Below are 21,613 nucleotides of genomic sequence, written 5' to 3'. Positions count from 1 at the left end.
AAAAAACCAGACACATCTCCGTTGGAAGCTGAGCCCATTTGGGGACGGGGACCCCTAGGCTACCGAGCCAACAGGCAGAGAATGCCTGACTCCCTGGCCGGGAGGACTGACCCCAGTTACAGAGGAAGGCAGTGCACAGCTACAGTGGAGTGAGGAGGACTCCGCCGGGAATGCAGCGGGGAGCCTCGGGCATTTCCATGAACCCTCGCAACCCCCGCCAGGCAGGATCACTGAGAACTCGGGTCCTTTGGGAAGAAGGTGTGGGCAACCCACTACTAGGGGTGGAATTGTATCCCCCCAAAAAGATAGGCTGGAGTCCCAGCCCACAGGACCCCAGAGTGGGGCCTTCCTTGGACACAGAGGCTTTGGCAAGGTGACTGAGTTAAGAGGAGGTTGTTAGATGAGTCCCGCTCCAATGGGAGCGATGCCCCTACAGAAAGGAAATTTGGGGAGAGATAGACCGACAGACGACACACGTGGAGGAGAGGTGACGTGAAGACACACGGGAGAAGGCTGTGTGAAGGCGGAGCCCGGAGCGAGGCCCTGACAAGCCAGGGCGCACCAACCGCACCAACCTTAGCTGACCCACCACCCCTCTCGAGAGAAGCACAAAGAGGGGCCCCTTCCCTCCCAGGTTCCAGATGGGGCGTGGCTCTGCCGGCCCCTTCCCTCCCCACGTCTGGCCCCCAGAACTTTGAGGCAATACCTCCCTGGGACTCAGGGCCACTCAGTTTATGGCACTTCCTTAGACGCCCTGGGAAACCAGCAGACCCGCCAGGGAGAGCCCTGCCCGTCTGAGGTGCCGGCAGGGAAAGGGGCATGTGGAGGAGGTGGAGGGGGTGGAGGGGGTGGAAGTGGTGGAGAAGGTGGTGGGAGGCAGCGGCAGCTCTGACTTGCCCACTCGCACCCATTTCCACGGGCTGGGGCCGGACCTGCTGCATTAAACATTCTTCCCTGCCTGCATGGACGCAGGGCACCATGGTGGCTAATGTCACAGCTTGGGTTCCCAATGGCATCGAGCTGACCCCACCCCACATGGTGACACGCTGGCTGACGGTCCTGGGGTGAACAAACAAATGTCTCCCTCCAAGCAAAGGACCAAAGCTGACTCTGAGTCACCAAAGGTGGGGAGCTGTGCTGGTTCCTCTCATGGGCCACCTCCTGTCCTGCCCTGCCCTGTCCTGACCCACTTTCCTGTCCTCTGAGCCCTGCTCTGTGTCCCCACAACGGAACTTCTGTGGAGGATACCACCCGGCTTTCCTGCCTTCTGACTTGCGGTTGAGTTTGACCAAGGAGAGGTAGGTTCTGAAGGCAGCCAGAGGGCGGCAGAAGACAGAGGTCAGTGTATTTATTCCCTTCCCCCACTCCTCCCTCGCTCTGGGTTTATTGTGTCCTGCACTGTGAGCTCGTACAGTTTCTATCCAGCAGCCTCTCCCAAGGCTTCAGCTCTCTCTGGGTTCAGGTAACATGATTCCTTCTCGCCTCCTCTGGTGGAGGGGGAGGGGGACCTGCGTTGGGAATCCCTGGGTTCAGGACCGGCCCCTGTGAGTTCCCTTACCCAGGCCCACACCTCTGTAAATACTTCCTTCACCAGTCGCTCTTCAGTTAAACCCTTGGCTCACCTGTCAGGACCATCCCGGCACAGAAGGTCAAGATTTTGAGACACTAAGTGTCTGCGAAGACAAGTTCAGTGTGGAAATGCACGGAATCCAAAGGTGTGGGAGCAGGCGGTAAAAACTCTCCAAGTGGGTTACGAGCGGAGGAGTGAGGGGGCTACCGTCCTCCCCACCCCACGTCCCAGCCGGCGCCAGCGCATCGTCAGGCAGATCAGACCCCAGCAGGGGAAACAGTGAGCCTGGGGACTTTCACCGAAGGAGCCCGTCCACACCGCTGGCAGGAACAGGAAAGGACGGTCCCTTCAGAAGACGGCTCGCATCTCCCTGGAAACTCAAGCTCACCCTGTGACACTGAGGTCATGCTCCTCGGTATTCACCCAAGTAGAATGAAAGCTGATGTTCACACAGACACCCTGCACTGAGAACACCGAGAAAGCCACTCAGCCGTATGCCCGGGGCACTTCCTCTAAGAAGACAAGGGGATTTGAAGGGTGGAACCAGGGCCCAGGGAGAACAGAACTGAATCCTAACTGTCCTGCACTTTTTGACCCAAGAGCGTCTCTAGTTATTTCTGTATGCAACACCTAGCATATTAATAACAAAAGACTACGTATGGGAAGAGGCAAGACCATGTAACAGAAAACCAAGGAAAGAAATAGTTCGAGTCCCTATAACATTTGTGTCTGTGTGTGTGTGTTGCACAGAAAGGCCAATTTTTTCAGACAAGGGTATCTGGGAGTTCCAAGTCACCCGCCTCATCTCTGTCTGCCAAACATTCCCGTTCCAAGACTCGGGGCCCCGTCCTGCCTACCTGTGCCCTTACCTTAGCATAAGAGACCTTGGGGGCTGCGTACTTAAATGGCTGCACACCTCTGCAATTCACATGATCAGACCTTGGGCCTGACCATCAGCCAGGTCTGTCCTGCATCTATAAGAGAGAAGAGACTCCTTGAAGGCCACCAACGGAGGCTTCTGTTTACTCTCTGCACACTCCGCCCCCCACCTAGAGTTCAAGCAGAGACAGCGCACCATCACCACGTGCACATGTCTCCAATAATATGCAGTGACTCTTCAAGTCTCGCCGCTCTGCTCTCTGATCTATGATGGCTTCACATGGCCAATCCCTACGAAGGTATGAGCCCAGGGGGGCAAGTCCACAGAGTGCAGCTCCTGGGGCATCACTTGAGAAAAGAAGTGGAAGAAAAAGAGACAGGTGACTCAGAGAGTAACCAGCACATCATGCCACGGACCCTTTTTCCCAGGAGGTTCTTGGGGAAAGCGTTTCCCCAGATGAGGGAGAGAGAAGCGGGGAAGAGGGATCAGGAAAGAAGAGAATCAGCACAGAAAAGAGATGGAGGGGGAAACCAGGATGATGATGAAAAGAAGTCTTAAGAGATAATTCTGCAGTGAGAAGATCAAATTTGGGAAAAAAAATTTACTACCCAAATCACCAGAAGATGCTGCGAGGAGTGTCAGGAGTCCTGACAGGAAGGTGAGGACCAATTAGAGACAGGCGCTTAGAAAACGGGGCCAATGAAAGTGTTAGGTGATCACGGATTGCAAGACAGACAAGAGGAGCACGAGAAAGGAAATGTAGCCTCGACGGTGTGGCTCAGGGGGTTGGGCGTCCCCTCACAAACCAGGAGGTCTCAGGTTCGATTCCTGGTCAGGGTGCAGGCCTGGGTTCAGGTTTGGTCCCCGGTCAGGGCACGTGTGACAGGGACTCGATCAATGTTACTCTCTCAGCGTAACGTCTCTTCCTCCCTCTCTCTCTCCCTCCCTTCCCCTCTCTCTAAAAATAAATAAATAAAATTGTTTTTAAAAAGGAAAGGAAATGTAACCCCAGTAGTCCACATGGAGCACATGTGAACAGTACTTACAGCACACAGTCCTATCGGAGACTTAGTAATCTATGAACTTGGCCAGAGGACTAGTATTTTTCAGAGCGGTCTTCCCGCTCTTTGCCCTGGAGCTGCCAAACCACCACAGACGGTGGCGGAGCAGCAGCACCCCACGGGCCGCATTCTGGGAAGCGATGCTTCACTGGTCAGCACCCTGGACCTGACAGGACCACCTTCCTTCCCTACTGTCACTAGGAGCTCCACGGTGCGTCTGCCTCATGCTCACCTCTGTGCTGTGTGCGCTCCAGAAACTTACACGCACACCAATGGCATTAATACAATACAAGAATGCACTTAATTTGGGGAAAATACAATTCATCTCAATGCTTTTATTAAAAGGCACAATCCGGTATTTCTCTGCTAGGCTCAAAATTCTTAATGATACTAAAATAAAGTGAATGGAAATGCTTGACCATTTTACTATGAAGGGAAACAGTGAAATACAAAATGCATTTGAATAAGAATAAAACCTTCCAGCAATTCACTTACGCGTATGAAATCCATGAGGGTGTTATAAATGAAGGCTCCTCTGGGCAGGAAAAAACAGCTTCCGGGACTCAGGTCATGGAAGAAGAAAAGCTCCTGATCCTAGAGTAAAACAGGAACTGGATTTCAAATTTCACTGTGAATTCCCAAATCCACAGCATGTTCTCAAAGTATGCACAAGTTTCGAAAAACAATGTTATTTGCCCTGACTGGTGGGGCTCAGTGGATGGAGCACCGGCCTGCAAACCAAAGGGTCGCCAGTTTGATTCCTAGTCAGGGCACATGCCTGGGTTGTGGGCCAGGTCCCCAGTAGGGGGCGCATGAGAGGCAACCACACATTGCTGTTTCTCTCCCTCTCTTTCTCCCTCTCTTCCCCTCTCTAAAAATAAATAAATAAAACCCTTAAATTGTTATTTTTTTACATCATGATACAAATGAGACAAGGGGTAATGTTTTCAGTCTGATAAGAGATACAGGGAGGAAAGAGGTTAGAAGGCCCTGGGGTGTCAGCAGGAAAGAACTCAATCACAAACTGTGAGTGCCAGCAAAGTAGAACATGGGAGACGAAATACTATTTTTCAAGCAATTTAGTTTGGAGACATCATCGTAAGCCAACCAGGGCAGGTGGCACCCCGGCAGGGACGGGGACGCCCGGCCTACCTTCCCGATCTTCCTGTGATCTCGGCTCTTGGCTTCCTCCTGCAGCTTTTCCCAGGCTCGCATCCTCTCGTTATCGGGAAAGGAAATCCCGTAGACCCGCTGCAGGGTTTCCATTTCGGGATTGCCCTCCCAGTACGTGCAGGAATTCTAAACACCAAGCCATGTCTCACTGAGCGTGTCGGACATTCTGTCATCAATTAAATCAGTCTTAACTATGTTCCCATTTTCCAGTAAAGGATCTTGAACGGGTTCTAACGACTCCTGCCCAGTCTAAATCCAGCGGCCAGTTACGGAAAGAGTGTGCCGTGGGTTCTCGGAAGGGAAAGTGAGAGATGGTGGACAGACGGGAACGCCACACAGCAGCCGTGATGGCCACGGGGGAGCAGCGGAGGAAGAGCAGACAGGAAGGGAAGCTCGGCCGGGCAGGGCCGCGGCTCATGGTGAACGACTGAGCTGCCAACAGCGCTTGTGTACGTGGGAGGAAGTCAAGGTCAGGTCTACAAGTCAGCCTCGTGCCTCTCGATTCCCAGGGCAATGCTTTCTCCGTTCTGCCACCCTGTCCCCTTTGGCCTTGGCTTTTTTCCTACAGGGCATGTTCTATATGCACATAAATGTTCTTGCTCACATCAGGGTGATTCAAGAAAACCACAATATCACTAAATAGCAAATGGAAGAGAAATGCATTATAACACTTAGAGTCAGATTAAATGATAATCAAAAGCTGTATGTGCCCTGCTGGTGTGGCTCAGTGAATTGAACGCTGGCTTGTGAACCAAGGGTCGCTGGTTCGAGTCCCAGTCAGGGCACACACCTGGGTTGTGGGCCAGGTCCCCAGGAGGGGGTGCACAAGAGGCAACCACACAATGATGTTTCTCTTCCTCTCTTTCTCCCTTTCTCTCTCTCTGGAAATAAACTGGATAAAATCTTTTTAAAAATGTTGTCTGTAATATCCTAATTATCAAATTTGTTTAAAAAATTATTTTTAGGAGCCCATGTAAAAATCAAATAATAAAGCGTTTTTAAAAATAACATGATGTTCACATTATAAAAGATATGATTGAAATCCCTAATTATTTAGTCTACGTTAAGTTTGCTATATTAAAAGTAGTAAGTCCTTACCTTGAAAATTTTTATGGTTTTAATTTTCCCAGTGTGTCTCACATGGGGGCCTTTACACAGGTCAACTAGAGAGCCGCACCTATAATGGAACAGTGAAGACACGCCCACACACAGTTATGGTTTTTCAGATTACCCATCATGAACCACATTCTCGCATGTTTTAGTGAAGGATTTTCCCTGATTTTATATTGTGGGGGCAATTTTTCACTTAGGGGCAGCTTAAATTAAGTTTTAATTTATGGTAAAGGAGAAAGATGATTCATCTAGCCTCAGATTTCAGTCTTCCCCTCTTTGCCCAGATTCAAAAGCTACAGACTCTTCTGGAAAAAGAAAACCATACAGAGATACCGCTCGGAACTGTGATATCCCAAGGCTCTTAAAAGCCGCCCATTGTTGCATAATCAAAAATTCCAAAACCAAAGTCATCCGAAATGCACACGAAGTGCATCAACTCGACACCTCACCTTAAGATCACACTTCACCAAACCCACAATATGTACAAGGTGAGAGTGAACCCCAGCTCGAACCCCGGACTCTGCTCACAGCAGCAGCCACAGGCCATAGCTCACAGAAGTGGGGAGGCAAATCCTTAAGGCAGCTGAAAAGGCGGATGAATGGAAAGGGGCTCAGGAGTCCGATGTTTACCAGTGTGCAGCTTTCACTTGCCTCTTTGTATCATTGCTTCGCCTTTGGTTTCCCTCATTTTCTGTTTGTTTCACTGGCTGGTATGGCTCAGTGAATTGAATCGTTTCACTGTGAACATCCAGCTAAGGCAGGAAGGTTGATGCTTTTGGCACCCACTGGGTGGTGGGGAGTAAGTATGGCAAGCGGCAGAGAGCCCCTGCGTGGGGAGGTGGCCACTCCCACTGCCACCTCAGTGAGAATGGGGGGGGGGGCTGAAACAGGAAGTCTTTTCCCAACAGCCCCCCAAAATGTAAGGCCCTGGCTGAACACTGTCTCACCCACAGAGAACAAGATGCTGTGTAACAGCTCACACTCAGAAAGCAAAATTTGGGTTTCAGTATCATTCTGATGAATACAAATAAGAAAATAATAACTTCTCTTTGGTGATAACATTTCAGAGCCCCTAACTAAAGTGGTATGTCAATATGCAAATTTAGAGATAAACAGCCACCCAAAGATAAACTGCTTGTCCCGCTAACACCTTCAAGTTAACAGTTTTAAAATTTACGCACTGAGCCCTGGCTGGTGTAGCTCAGTGTATTGAGCCCTGGCCTGCGAACCAAAAGGTCACCAGTTCGATTCCCAGTCAGGGCACATGCCTGGGTTGCGGGCCAGGTCCCCAGTAGGGGGCACACGAGAGGCAACCACACATGGATGTTTCTCTCCCTCTCTTTCTCCCTCCCTTCCCCTCTCTCTAAAAATAAATAAATAAAATCTTTTAAAAAATTTTACACACTGAGCAGTTTTAAAATTTACACACACTTTACCTGTAAATGGTGGTAGTTGGAGTGTTAACCTTCTCATTCAAAATGCGGCATTTAAACTTATTGTACTGCAAAGGAAAATAGATTTATATATTATTACATAAAATGTTTAAGTAGGAAAAAAAATTTACTTTCTCCAACAAACACTGAATGGGTGTGCATGTGCCCTGGGTGTTGGGCCCCAGGGATACCGAGAGCTTGCAGCTTAGAACTGTGTTGTTACTTTTTTATGTTGCTTACATGGTGAAGTGATAGTCTGATAATACTGAGTTAAATAAAATGTTATAAAAATCAACTTCACCTTTCTTTTACTTTTAAAACAGGCTACCAGAAAATGTAAGATCACGTATGTGGCTCCGATTTGTGGATCACATTGTATTTCTATTTGGACAGCAGTGTTCTAGAAGATCCCAATGTTAATTACATGAAATGCATACAATTCTGTGGAAACAGCTACATTAGTTTGTGTAAAAACAGAGTTTATATCAAATGATCCTATCATCCCATTCAAACACGTAACAGAGACTTTTCCTCTCTTTGTTGCCTTTGTCACTACTACCACGGTGCCGCCGCCTTATGTTAAATAACTACTCAGAGAAGGTAGCTGTTGGAAAGAAAAAAAAAACAGATTTGCAGGACTCAACTGTTTCATACTGGTATGTTCAAATCCACACACTTTTCTTTGCAACGGTTTGACTGAGTTTAGTTGTCAGCCCAGAGAATGGGAGAAAAGTGCAAATCACATTTCTAATATAGAATTAATATCCAAAATATATAAAGAACTGCAACTCCACAACAGAAAACCACCACCCATTTCAAAATGGGAAAAGGGCTTGAACAGACACTTCCCCACACGAGATATGTAAGTGGTCAGTAAGGACAAGAGAAGATGTTTACCATGACTAGGTATTACAGACATGCCGAGCAAAACCACAATGAGATACTACATATATCACACCCATTAGCACAGCTACTAGCAAAAAACAAACAAAGAAGCAGAAAGTAAGTGCTGACAAGTATGTGGAGAAACCGAACACCCGTGCACTGCCGGTGGGAATGTGGAATGGCGCAGGTGCTGTGGCAAGCAGTATGGCGTTGGCCCAAAACACAAAACAGAATCTGTATATAATTCAGCAATCCCGTATCTGGGCATACACCCAGAAGAGCCGAAAGCAGGGACTTGAACAGGTACTTGCACACCATGTTCATAGCACCGTTTTTAACAACATGAAAAAGGCGGGAGCAACTCAAGGGTCCACTAACGAATGAATCAATGAAATATAGTGTTATGCATTGATGGAATATTATTCAGCCTCGAAAAAGGAAAAAATTCTGACATGTGCTACAACATGGGTGAACCGGGAGGACCTGGGGCTGAGTAAAACAGCCAGTCACAAAAATAACAAACATTATATTATTCCACTTATGCAAGCTTCTCAGAGTAGTAAAATTCATAACACAGAAAGAGAGGTCGAGGGAATGGAAAGTTAGTGTTTGGTGGGTTTAGGGTCTCAGCTGGGGAAGATAAAATAGCTCTGGAGGTGGATGGTGGAGACGGTGGGACAGTGTGAACGTATTTATTGCCGCAGAATGGCACACTTAAAAATGGTTAAAATGGGAAATTGTATATTTTGGATATTTTATCACACACACACACACAAAAGAGTGGCTATCACTTTTACCAAACCTCAAATCTATTTATTTGTTTATTTATTTTTAAAATATTTTGTTTATTTTTAGAGAGGGGGAAGAAAGGGAGAAAGAATGGGAGAGAAACATCAATGTGTGGTTGCCTCTTGTGTGCCCCCTACTGGGAACCTGGCCTACAACCCAGGCATGTGCCTTGACTGGGAATCGAACCAGCAACCCTTTGGTTCACAGGTTGGCACTCAGTCCACTGAGCCACACCAGCCAGAGCCCAGATCTATTTTTTTAATACAAGCCCACAAAACTAACAATATTGTGCTTTCAAATTACATGACATTTCTGATACATATGATTTAAAAGATAAAATTAAGAATATATTTAAACAAAAAAAAACAAAAAAGAGAAAATAATATATTTAAGTACATTGGTCAAAACAATATATAAAAAAAGTTGAAGTTTTACACAGGTTACCCTAGACTAAAATCTAAAAAATAAAAGAAAAATTAGAAAGAAAACCCTCAAGGGAAAAAAAAGCGAAAAATATATATGGTATTTTAAATATCATTGAATTCAGGAGTCCAAATATTAACAATGCTCAGAATTAACCAGATTTACGAACACACTTATGAAAAAAACTATTCATCTGGCCCTTTACCTCCCTACATCTGCATTAAAAATTTCAAGAAATAGTACAAAATGGACCTGAAGTGACTGGTGACAACCAACTGTTTGGAACAATATGGTGACGACAGCCAATTATTTGCAAAACAAAAACAAAAACAAAAAAACTTGTCTATGTTGATTATTTTTAACACCCCCAGCCCCAGGTTGTCTGATGGCAAACAGCTCCCAGAAATCACCTTGAACATGTCCAGGAGGACGTCCTTGCTGACCTCCAGCCTCTCAAAGGGCTGCTCCTCCCTGACGATGGCCTCGCAGAGGGCCTCCAGCGCCGACAGCTCCGAGCTGGACACGGCTCTGAAAGGCAGAGCGGGCGAGAATCAGCACCGACCCTCAGACGCCGGGCGGGCTCCGCTGCCTGGCCCCTGGCCCCGCAGCCTCTGCCACTCGTGGACGTGCTTCCTCGATGGAGGGAGTTGGAGTCTGGGGCCCCGGGACTTCAGAGAGGCCAAAGCACTGGTCAGAAGGCAGACACTCCCACTGCTCGGAGAGGGCGAGAGGCGTGTGCGTAGACGGAGCGATCCGCCCTCGGTGTCTGCGGCGGGGCCTGCGCTACTTCTGCGCTGTCCTTGTCACCCTTCACAGGGTTCTATCCGGCGCGAATGCAAAAGCGTGGACTCTGGTGCTCACCACGTCCCTGCGCTCACTGACCGTGGGGTCCAGGGTGGGAGACAGCTCAGTGAGAGTGAGAATGAGGTGTGGGGGCAGGATGCCCACGGGGGCCATCGGCTCCTGCCAGGCCTCGGCTGACTGCCCTTCTCACTCGCCCCCGCCCCCCGCTGCACGCTCACCCCTGCTGGCCACACGGGCTTCCCTGTCGCTCCTCAAACAAGATGCACGTGTTCCCACGCCCGGGCTGTCTCACCGAGCCTCTGTCCCCGGAGGCCCATAAATATCCCCCCAGTAGCTCAAGAGCTCGCTCCCTCGTCCTGGCCTGCTTCAGTGTCACGTCCTGTTTCCCAGCCACCTGCCTGTCACGGCACACAGACCTGCCCACCCCTGGCGTCTGTCCTTCACACCTCCGGTCACCACCTGGTGGGAGGTGGCTATCGGTCTACTGTGTGTCTCCCCCCACCAGGCTGTAGGCTCCTCCAGCAACACTGGTGTGCTCACTGCTCCGTCACCAGCACCCGGCACAGAGCACACAGCAGGCAGCCAAGGTTTTGTGGGAGGAATGGGTCCTGGGGTGGGGGTGACAGGAGATGACGCTGCAGGAGCCCCTCAGCAGGAGCTACAGAGGACTAGAGGCTCGCTTGGGGAGATGAGCTGAACAGCGTGGAGGTGAAAGGGAGAGGCGAAATGTGCCGTTAGTTGTCCAGGCAAGAGACGTGCTGGCTGTACACGAAGGGAGGAGAGAGGAGGAGAGAGGAGAGGCAGGTGGGGGATCTACTTAGGAGATCCAATGGGCAGAGCTGGACTGAGGCCTGGGTGCTGGGGTGGTGGGGGAGCAGGGGGACTGGAAGGACCCCTGGACTTCAGTTCTGGCAGCCGGCGGTGCCCTGCAGAGCTATGTCTGAGGAGTCCGGGGAAGGAGGGGCTGGGCCTGACGCTGAGGCCCTCCAGCACAGAGCTCTGAAGGTGAGGCCCCCGTGAACCACCCCTCTGGTCTTCACCCGTGGGAGGCGTCTGCCCAAGGTAGACAGTGCCCTCAGTTATCACGGAGAAAACCTGAACTATTTCCCAGGGGTTGACCTTGAGATTCTGGTCTTCACTAGTACGCCCCTCTTACCAAGTCCCAGATTAGATAAAGAGCATGTCGCTTCCTTCTAGGAAAAGAAAAACATTTAAGAAGCTACCTTTGCATCTAAACTCCTTACAATTTTTTTTTCAAAAACTGATTAACCAAGCTATAATCATATTATTGAACATATACAGCCACCACACTAATAGGGAGCCATCACAAAACACGGAGCTAAAAACACACGCGTTCAGGAAGGGACTGTTCAGGGGCATTACCTGTCCTCGACGAACATGTCATAGTAAAATCCATTCTCGATGGGCGGCCCGTAACACAGGTGGCCCCCGTAGTACAGCTCCATGGCCTCCCCGAGGACGTGGGCACTAGAGTGCCAGTACACCTGCGGACACAGGACATGGCCCCCGGCTGTCAGAGTGAGCGCATGGAAAGGGCTGATGGACCCAGTTTGCGAGTGGGTGAGTTTTTAAGGGGATGAACAACGGGACACAGGGCCGCGTCTGTTTGGAAGGAAACAGACCTCTGGTGCCCACAGAGAAGGGACTGTTTTTCTGAGCCCTCCCCTCGACGCCACCAGGACTGTCCGCCTGCTTGTTTCTGGTGTGAAACTGCTGCTCTCGGCCCAGGCGGCCACTCGGAAACCTGGCTCCCCTCCCCCGGCCCAGGCGCGGCCCCCGAGCCGGAAGCGGAGAGAGCGGGCCGAAGTGGCTGCTCATGCAAAACACTGCTGCTGTTCATGGAACGTGGCATCCACGTGGCTGCGGTGTTCGTGTGCTGGCCAGCGTGGGACTGAGGACCTCTGGAGACGGCGCTGGAGAAAAGGGCGTCGCCAGGGAGTGAGCGCCCCCTGGCTGCAGAGACCCCAGGCAGGGAACGGGTAGCTAATTCACTGTAGTCCGAGGGCGGGTCATGGGTGCGACAAGTTCAGAAGGTTGACTTGGTTTTGAATTCCCAAGGAATCCACGGCTTGGGGACACACTAAAACTGACCGGTCACCAAATAAATAGAGACGCCAAAGGAACAAGATAATCAAGTCCTTTTCCTCAAGAGGAAACAAATCACGATGAGAAAGTTATTTGATAAAATAAGTCAGAGCAGAGGGAGCGAGCTCGTTGGGCAGACCCTGTACCACCCCGGCCAGGGCAGTGGCCAGACGTGATCTGCAGACACGCCCACACGGTCAGTCCTCGGGGCAGAGCCCTCTGCTTTGGTGGGTGTCGGGGTGACAGGCTGCCGCCCAGCATCGGTCACATCTCCTCTTCGATGCCCTGTCCACGCTCAGATAGCCATTGTGCGAACACTGTGTTAGCGATACGAGACCGAAAGACACAAGTCACAACCGCAGACAGACAGGAGTCCCTGGGAGAGGGACCGGGCACTGGAATGACAGACGGCAGTGCCAGCCCCCCACCAATGGGCCCCGGGAAGGCCTGTGGGGGTACCACGCAGGGGCGGGGACAGAGTGACTGGAGAAAGGCTGGAGAGGGCAGAAAGGGCCAGTTACTGGGGCAGGGCCTTGGGGGAGAATTTAGACTTTATTCTGAATGCAATAGGACACAGTACAGGGTTTAAGCAGAAAGGAAATGGCTCAATTTACGTTTTAAAACGTCCTTTGGTAGCAGGACCAGAATGGATTTCCAGGAGGCATGGGGTGGGGGGGACAACCCCCTGGGCAGTGCGCCTGGACAGAGGTGGTGGACAGGCCCAGTGGGCACTGTGACAGTAACATGGCCGAGCAATCGGAGACTGGAGCTGAGGGGCGGGGACTGGGGCTGAGGGGCGGGGACTGGGGTTGAGGGGCGGGACTGGAGCTGAGGGGCGGGGACTGGGGCTGAGGGGCGGGAAGCTGTCACGCACAGCCTCCAGGACCCTGGGCTGAGCACCTGGGTCTGAAGTCTGGGGTTCAAAGTTGATTTTAACCCGCTGAACTGACACTGCTTGTATGACGTCTAGGTGGAGACACCCTGTGGGCAGCAGCGTATGCAAGACAGAGGGCTGTGTCGCTCCAGAGAGCAGAGAGGAAGCTGCTGACCAGGGGACGTGACAGCTCAGGACAGGAGAAGGCCAGAAGGGGGCTGGTGCCGAGCACTGGGGACTTCCTAACGTTTGGAGGCGGATGAAGAAGCAGCAGCCAGCAAGAGGACAGAAGGAGCCAGAGGTTTGCCACGGAGAATATTAAAAGAAAGGAGTCTTAACTGTCAGCTCGGCTGAGAAAGTACGCAGGATGGGAGGGGAGATGGGGGCGTCCTGGAAACCAGAGGGGGCGCCCAGGTTCGGGCCACCACCCACGGGGAGAGGCCCCGGACCATGACTGCACCCACATTGCAGAACAGGCAGCTCCAGCTCTTACGTAAGTTTCTGTTTGTTGTTCGTCCTTCCCAGTATGTATCTTCTGTGTCCTCCATCACAGAGCTGCGTGCCCCTGACGGCTCCTGGGATTTCACCGAAGCTTTCAAGTAGAATGTGTGTGTGCCTGCGTATAGTCTGTTACTGAGCAGTACAACAGGGAGTACCTATTCTGCTTTAAACTTGAAAGCTGTGTCACTTCATAAAACATCCCTTGTTTCTCGTGTGCGTCTTTATCAACTTTACGGGAATATTTTTTTACTGCAATTTTGCACATGAATTTATCTAGAGGGCCAAAGTACTTCTTTCATATGATGCATTACGCACTAAATATTCTTATAAATAGGGTCATCTTTTAAAATGAGAGTCTACGTGTCTGCTGTATAAGAGACATGAATTTTTCAGTAAAGCAGAAAATGCTTTTACAAAATCATTCATTTATCATTTTGGAGATCTGAGCTTTCTAGAATTGTTTTCCTATAGGGTTTCTCTCTCATGGACATGCGCTCAATGGACATGCGCTCAATATTCATAACTTGGTTGATGTTCAAAATCTCATTAATGGGTCCATCGTAACAGGGAAACAGAATCCAGGAGCAACAACAAAATCTCTGTTGCCAAATCACACTAACAGAAGCATCAGGGTCTTGGAAAAGCGACTTAGCCATTCTGAGGCCCAGTGGCTTCCACTGTAGAACGCAGTTTTTCAACCTTTGCCAGGGTACCTGGGACTTAAGGAGACAATGCCTGTCAGGGGCTGGGTTTCTTGTCCCTTTCACCGACGGCCACACACATTTATGGAAGCCCCACAATGGGAAGCCAGGCGCCCCACCGTGACCATGAGAAGCAATGTTGTCTTTCTCATGATGTCATTGAACTCAAAGAGGAAAAGAACTCCAAAGACGCCGACGCCTCCATGGCACGTGAAATTCGGCAGGTTTCCCCATCCCCCGCCATCAAACACCTAACGGATTCAAAGAGTTTAGGAGCCACCGTTGAAGGGGAGCCAGGGAAGGAGGGCATGGAGCGGGTTGGCATCGCCGAGGGCAGGGCTGGCTGATGCCCTCAGGAGACGGTCACAGAGTCTGTCACGCCTGCGCTCCGTTCCAGCTCCTGCTGGACTTTCTCCCAAGACCGACACTCTCTGAAAGCTCCGGCTGTTGGTTCTCTTGTTTACTGCCTCCTCCCCCCGGGGTGAAATCGCCCCGAGGTGGGGCTCCACGCTTCGTCCACTGGGGCCCCACAGGGTCCGACACATGTGCCCAGCGCCTCAGATACTGGTCAGCTGACTGAGGGAATAGGTAGCATTTGACAACACCTGGGATGCAGTTAGGTGACAGCTGCTAAGGACCACTGAGAAACACTAAATAATACGATAAAGCTACTTACTCCCCTTAAAAACTGCTTTCTGAGTCACTTTTGAAAATGGCTTCGTTAATAATGTATTAATGGTTATGCTCTGCATGTTTTAAAGAGAAAGTAATTATAACAGCATTCTTATACTTTGGAATAATAAATCAAGATATTTAGCATAAGCATCACACACAGTTCAGCTAATCATAGGTTTAACTTCAGCTAGTCATAGGTTAGGTTTATGCAGGTAGTGGACCACCTGACCGGAGAATCCCACGTTAAGCTGGCCATGTTTACCAGAGAGCTACATGAACATGTGGAATCTATTTTAGACCATTACATGTAATTAAAGAGTATTTGAGTCTTGATCATTTTTTAAATTCTCCTACACATATTAAACTATAAAGTAGATCCACCTTTAAGTCTTTTTAAATCCATTTCAAATACACATTGATTTAATGATTACACTTTAGGAAAAAATTATTCTGAGACATGATAAATACAAGCTACTTGAAAAACCTGGTATGTATGTATTTGTGCATGATCATTCCATAAACACTTATGAAGTACTATGGAACAGCAATATACGCATTTTAAACCTTACGGGGCCACAAAAGGCATCATTCTTGACTCCGAATGGGGCTCCGTACATGTTGTTCCAACAAAAGCAGCCCGAGCCTGGTGGCTAGGTGTCCCATACTCACAGCTTGGGCTTCCTCATCATCAAACGTCAGCAGATCCAGAGTGCAGTCCCCCTCCAGCGGACGGTCCAAGTCCCACAGTTCGCCATTGACCTTGGCTATCACTGTGCTTTCAGCCAGTTCTTGACTAGTGAGAGAAAAGCCACTCGGCAGTTAACCTTATCCTGGGCTAGAATGATTCGCTAAAACAAAGGATTGAAATAATTCCTAGGGGCTTGTTTCCTTTTTTTTTTCCCAAGAGGATAGAAAGTACCAGTGCAAACCACTGGGACAGATCAGTTTTTTATTCTGTAACATTTCTTTTAAGTACAAGAGGAATATATGTTCACTGTAATGAACTTGGAAGAGAGAATGAAACAAAGATCACATACACATCTTCGCACCCAGAGGTAAGTACTCATAACATTCCGGTACATCCTACCCCTCCTTTACACACACACACACACACACACACACACACTTTTTAAAAAGCATGGTTGCCATGGAAATTTTAGAGCCCGCTTTCTCCCAGCCCTGCCAACAGACAGACTTCCAGCCAAGCCCAGAAGCGGCACAGTCGTTAAGAAAGCTTCCACTCCTGCGCAGACGCCTCTGCACAGGCGGCTCGGTGGCCTCTGGGACCGTTTTCTGGGACAAGCCCGCGGATGTGGAATTGCTAGGTCAAAAGACATGAGCCTCTGAAAGGTTTCTGAACCGACTATCTGAGTGCACCACTTCCACGTGTCTCAGAAGGTTTTTTAAATCATGGCCAATATCATGTTGGAAATTATTTTAATTTGATTTATTTGATTAACTCAAGGAAATGTTTATTGGCCAGTTTTACTTCTATGAGCTGCCCATGTCCTTTGCCTATTCCCTATCTAGATGTTAATCTTTTTTGTGCATTATTGTTTAAATAAAATTTACTGTTCAAAAATGGACAAAAATAACATGTTAAGAAGCCTGGAAAGCACAGAAAAGAACCAAAAAAAGAACAGCGTCCTCAGTCCCTCCACCCAGAAATGACTGCATGTCCACTAGCTGTACGTCCTTCTATGATTTTGGATCAATTATGTACACCAATACAAACGCACTCTCAGCAGTATCGTTCTATGCATTATTTGGGAACCTACTTCTACAGGGGACTGTTCCGAGTGGTGTGGGAAATGTAGCCCAGCCCCCACTCGGAAAGGCCAGTGGGAAGCGAGGTTGGCAAACAGGACCCACGCCCATGGATAGGTTCTCTTGTAGGGAACCAGGCCTACATTGTACCTAGGCTGCTTTGAGACTTGCTTTTGCTAAAACTCCCTCACCCTGGATTGAGGCAGCAAATGTTTAGTGCATATCTCTAAAGTAACTTCCTAAAATCTGTGCTAAACCTCCTTAGGAGGGAGTATAACCAGTTCAACCACTTTTCCCCTGATCTACAACATCCTTCTCTTTGAGTAATTAGCAATATTCTTTCATCATCTGTAAACGGTAACCACCTACAGCATAGTAAATGAGCAGGGATAATTACCTATGCAACCAACTCTCTGTTAACCAAGGGGGCAAGCAGCATACTTTAATAAAGCTATTATTTCTAAACTTTTTTTTATAGCTGGCCACCACACTGGATCTTTATTTATTCTACCTGTTTTTCAGTAAATACTCTTCCCTAGAGTTTCCTCCTTAATTGTTCTTTTTCTAACTGTCTGAGTTGAATTCTTAGTCTGTTTCTTTCTAGCCTTTCTTATTCTAAAATAAAAGCCTTCTGTACTACAAATCTGTGTCTGGTCACCACTTTGGATACAGTCCATACGTCTGGACATGTATTCTCCTCATTAGAAGTATTTCCTAAGAATTCTGTGTTTGTTTTTATTTCCTTTCACCTGAGTTATTTTGAAGAGGCTTTTCTTCAACGTTCTGTTTGCTCTGCTGTCATTTCACCTGGTTACTGAGTACATGCCTGATGGCCGTTTTACCCACAGCACACGAACTGCATGTTCCTGCATTTTGTTAAGATTCTGAGGAGTGCAAAGACTGGCCACAGGGGCCGAGAGACAGGTGCCATCTCTACCTGCAGAACACAGAGACCGGTGAGCAGTCCCCAAGTCTAGTTCACAGTGTTGTTGTTCAAACACACGTAACCTTAAGTTCTGCCTATTTGATCTGTCAGCTTGGAAAAGCACAGTAAAGTCGACCTGAAGCTACGTTGTTTAATCCACAGAGGTTCGTGACAAATAATCAGGGTGGGTTATAATGTTCATCTATCCTTAAAATGTGTCTCGATATCCCATTCTAGGATTTTGGTCCGGAGCTCTGCTGTCTGATAGCAAAATGATGAGGACCACTGCTTTGCCCGTCCTTTGGTCTTGGACAGTGTTATTTTTAGACACTCCCGCAATGCCTCTGCAGGACTTGCAACCTGACTCTTTATCAGTGAACATAAAGTTACTTTTGCCTCAAAACCTATTTTTCTCTAGCACATGGATCCACCTCTCCTGGAAAATACAGCAATGGGCTGGGAACAGCCTTCAGGGTACATGATGTGACACAGGCCAAAAAAGAAATATGACCTTAACCATGGCTTTCGAGGGAAATCGAAGCATTTCCATTGATGCAAAGTCTGCTGGTAAAATAGCAGGTGCTTATTTACACGGTGGTTTGGAGTCACAACTTCTGTACTCAACGCTGGGAATTAACGTTAGTCCAAACAACACACCTTCACTAATGTATTTAAATTCCAGGAAGGTCAAAGTACTTATTCAGGCTGATAATAAGCCTAACACAAACATCTTCAATCTACAATTAATAAGCCTTTTGTACATTCCCAGAGACACTTCAGTTTTCAGAGTATTTTCGTATATACTATTTCATTGACTATTTACAACCTCATAAGGTAAATGGGGAAAGTATTATTATTTCAAAGAAGATGCAAGGAAACAGGCTTGCAAAGCTTTCAGGAGCTGCCCAAGTTGGTCCATCGAGCTATCCGACATCAGCTACTGGTGGAACACTGGCTTGAGTTACGTCTCCTGACCCTGAGTCCAGCTAAAAACCTGCAAAAACTCAAACCTTGGCAATGAACCAAGTCAAGTCATGCAGCCTGTCAAGAATTCTACTCTATTTTCCTCTACTCTACGCTTTTACGAAAACCCTAAAATCTGGATGTTCTAAGAGGATGAGATTGTGCTCTGATATTTGATTACTCATTTAAATGGCCTCATCAGAAGACAGGGGGTAAAAAAAAAATAACTGATTTCATCTGATCTAGTCAATGAGTAAGAAGGAAAGATTTGAATAGTCCCCAAGAACACGTTTCATCAAGCCCTGGCTTACAATACTCGATACTGACAGCTTCTCCAAACTATGGTTTACCTGATGCCAGCAGCCACTTGGTAAGGCGTTGTCTTCCAGACTTCCCCTTCTACTGTTCTCCCGTCAGCCACTCTTACTGTGATCCCATTGCTTGTGTCCTCCTTTTTTTCATGAGTGGCAAATAACAGCTGATGATCTTTCTTCAATACTTCAAAAAGCTTCAACCGTTCCTTTATGAAATTTGGTGGATTTTTCACCTAAAAAATCATTAGCGGACACTAAGGTTAACATGCACAGCACACTTTTTTACCAACAGCTCAGCATTATGTAAGTCCCGCCCCCTTCTCAGCATGCCACAGGCCGTGCCCGGTGCCAGTCTCTACTATCCCTCCAATCCCGCCCTCCTTCAGAAGGCTCCTCTTACCTCCTTCTCAGCTCTTATGGTCTAGCTCCAAGCCCAGGCCCACTAACAACTGCGCCCACTGGTATGTCCCTTCCCCATGTTCAATACCCATGGATGAGGAGTCACATAATTCAGTGCTTATACACCAGCTGACCTTGCTCTCCAGCTGTTCCGCCTGTTGTTGTCTAAAATCTTCAACTAGACTCAGCCCTTTAAGGCTATGGAGTCTCCCTTCACTCCTAACAAAGGCCAGTTTACTTAACACAAAGGAAGAGCTCAACCGTCTCAACATATACAGACTAAGGAGCAGTTCACAGCTGCAGGGCTAGCTCATCTCCAAGTTAAGACTTCTTAAATCTAAAGAATGCAAAGCTTTAAATACACTACTGTGTCCCGAATGGCAATTTGATTAGGAATTATGTTTTTTTTTTAACAGAAAAACCCGAGGTATTAACTGTATGAGCATATTTCAATGCCACGTAGTCTTGTACATTATTTCCACAGCAACAACTCACCTCACTGTCAGGTTCCTCTTCCTTCTTTTTAATGTCCTTTTCTTGGTTTTGACTAGCAAGAGGCTGAGAAATAAAGGGAAATTGTAAACAACTCACACCAATGACAAGACAGAGCAACACATCGGAAACTTGAGAGAGGAGGGGGACATGCCAGCAGGCAGCAAGTGCCCCCCCCCCCCCGCATTTAGAGACTCATAGCTGGGGTGTCCTGAGAACCACCTACAACCCCCAACGGGCAAGGTGTTTTCTGAGGTTTGGCCTTTCCTGCCTGTGCATTTCCATATATTCTTGCTCAGAACAGGCAACACACTTTAACATATTTAATGTATTTTAAAGTCACTGGAAAATGGTTCTGTAGCTGCCACCAGAGACTTCAATCACATTATTTCATGATTTTTTTTTTTTACCGTGGTTTTCCTTGGGAAAGGACTGAAAAAGATCCCATGGTCTAAAAAAGCCTTCAGAACTCAGGAAATGCATCACGTTACAGGAAGATAATGTATCCTTCAATGAACTAAAACAGTAAAATCCCGTATTAAATAATGATGTTAAATATACAGATCTCAACACAAAACCCCACCCACCACCTGTTCTAACTAGCTCAGAACTGCCATCCTTAGAGGGAATGTTCACCTATGTAGCTACCGTCCTCCTGCCCAAGGAAAGAACAGAACTTTAAACGCGCCAGCTTTTTTTTTCCTTCCAACCAATGGAAAATGCTATTTCTGCTACTGAAGAAAATGTGTGGCGGCAATTTAACGGAAAAGCTGAGCAGGTGCACCATGGAGTCAGTCTGGCGATTGCTGCAAAGGCAGGGACTCCGCGGTGTCCAGGCCACTCCGCGGTTCCGCAGGAGGGAACCTGAGAGCAGGGCACGCCGCAGGGTCTGGGCGGGACCGGGCCCCGCACACCCCCCCGGGCGCCGCCCGCACCTGCCCCTGTCATTCCCGAGAAAAACGCTGCGCGGGCACGTCGCGGGTCGCAGTGCCGCCCGAGGCCTAGGTGGCGTCCCACCGGGTCCCTCCCCAGGAGTCCCCATGCTCCGCTACCTGAGCGCCGGGAGCCACGCGCCCGGCCTCGTCCTGCGCCGCAGCCGCCGCTGCCGCCCGCGTCGCCTTCTCCAGCTTCACTTGGTGGCTCAGTTCCTCCGCAAGGCACGCCCGCAGGCGGTGCAGGCGGTAGCGCAGGTCGCGGTTCTCGGCCCGGAGCTGCGCCACATCCCGCGTGAGACATGGCCCCTCGGCCAGGCACCGGTCGGGCGCGTTCAACAGCTCTTCCCTCAGGCGCAGGACCTCCTCCCACAGCCAGGTGATGTCCTCCTCCTGCCGCTGCAGGCGCAAAGCCACCGTCTCCGCCGACAGGGCCTCAGTCGCCATGGCACCCGCCTCCCTCGCCCAGCGACGCAGCGCTGGGTGGTAGGGAGCGGCCGCGGCCACTCATCGGGCAGCGCAGCTACTACGGACCGGCTGCGGGGCGCCGGCCGCTGGGAGAAGCGTGACCGCCGTTACGTACACCGCAGGGGCGGGGCTACAGGGAGGCGGGGCTGCGGCTACATACACTGCGGGGGCGGGGCTACGGAGAGGCGGGGCTGGGGTGTAAACTGTAGGGGCGTGGCTATGGGGAGGCGGGTCGAGGCGGGACTGCGGGTTTGTACACTGCAGGGGCGGGGCAATGGACACTGAGGAGGCGGGGCTACTGGGCCAGCACACTGCAGGGGCGGGGCCCAGGCTGAGCACACTATAGGAGTAGGGGCTACCGAGTG

The 21,613-nt window shown here is 49.2% G+C and overlaps 1 protein-coding gene across 2 annotated transcripts in view; it reads right to left on the bottom strand.

Moving 5' to 3' along the window:
• The window catches only part of TARS3 (threonyl-tRNA synthetase 3), a 37,717-nt gene extending 16,359 nt beyond the window's left edge, over positions 1-21,358 (bottom strand). The window contains exons 1-10 of one of the 2 annotated variants that reach the window (XR_004900217.1): positions 20,901-21,331; positions 19,852-19,914; positions 18,994-19,190; positions 15,658-15,781; positions 11,515-11,636; positions 9,738-9,855; positions 7,234-7,298; positions 5,783-5,861; positions 4,664-4,810; positions 4,007-4,105 (exon numbers count right to left, since the gene is read on the bottom strand). Coding sequence is in view for 1 of the 2 variants with exons in the window: in XM_028502333.2 (XP_028358134.1) it covers positions 4,007-4,105; positions 4,664-4,810; positions 5,783-5,861; positions 7,234-7,298; positions 9,738-9,855; positions 11,515-11,636; positions 15,658-15,781; positions 18,994-19,190; positions 19,852-19,914; positions 20,901-21,227 (1,341 nt within the window). In the remaining variant the exon portion in view is untranslated. Of the gene's footprint in view, positions 1-4,006; positions 4,106-4,663; positions 4,811-5,782; positions 5,862-7,233; positions 7,299-9,737; positions 9,856-11,514; positions 11,637-15,657; positions 15,782-18,993; positions 19,191-19,851; positions 19,915-20,900 lie in introns of both variants that reach the window. The other variant, XM_028502333.2, reaches the window with a different exon arrangement.
• Between the last annotated feature and the right edge of the window lie 255 nt (positions 21,359-21,613).

This window comes from Phyllostomus discolor, chromosome 12 (assembly GCF_004126475.2).
Source record: "Phyllostomus discolor isolate MPI-MPIP mPhyDis1 chromosome 12, mPhyDis1.pri.v3, whole genome shotgun sequence".
Taxonomy (NCBI): Eukaryota; Metazoa; Chordata; class Mammalia; order Chiroptera; family Phyllostomidae; genus Phyllostomus; species Phyllostomus discolor.
Note: the sequence above shows the minus strand (reverse complement) of the source record. Positions and strands in the feature narration are given on the sequence as shown.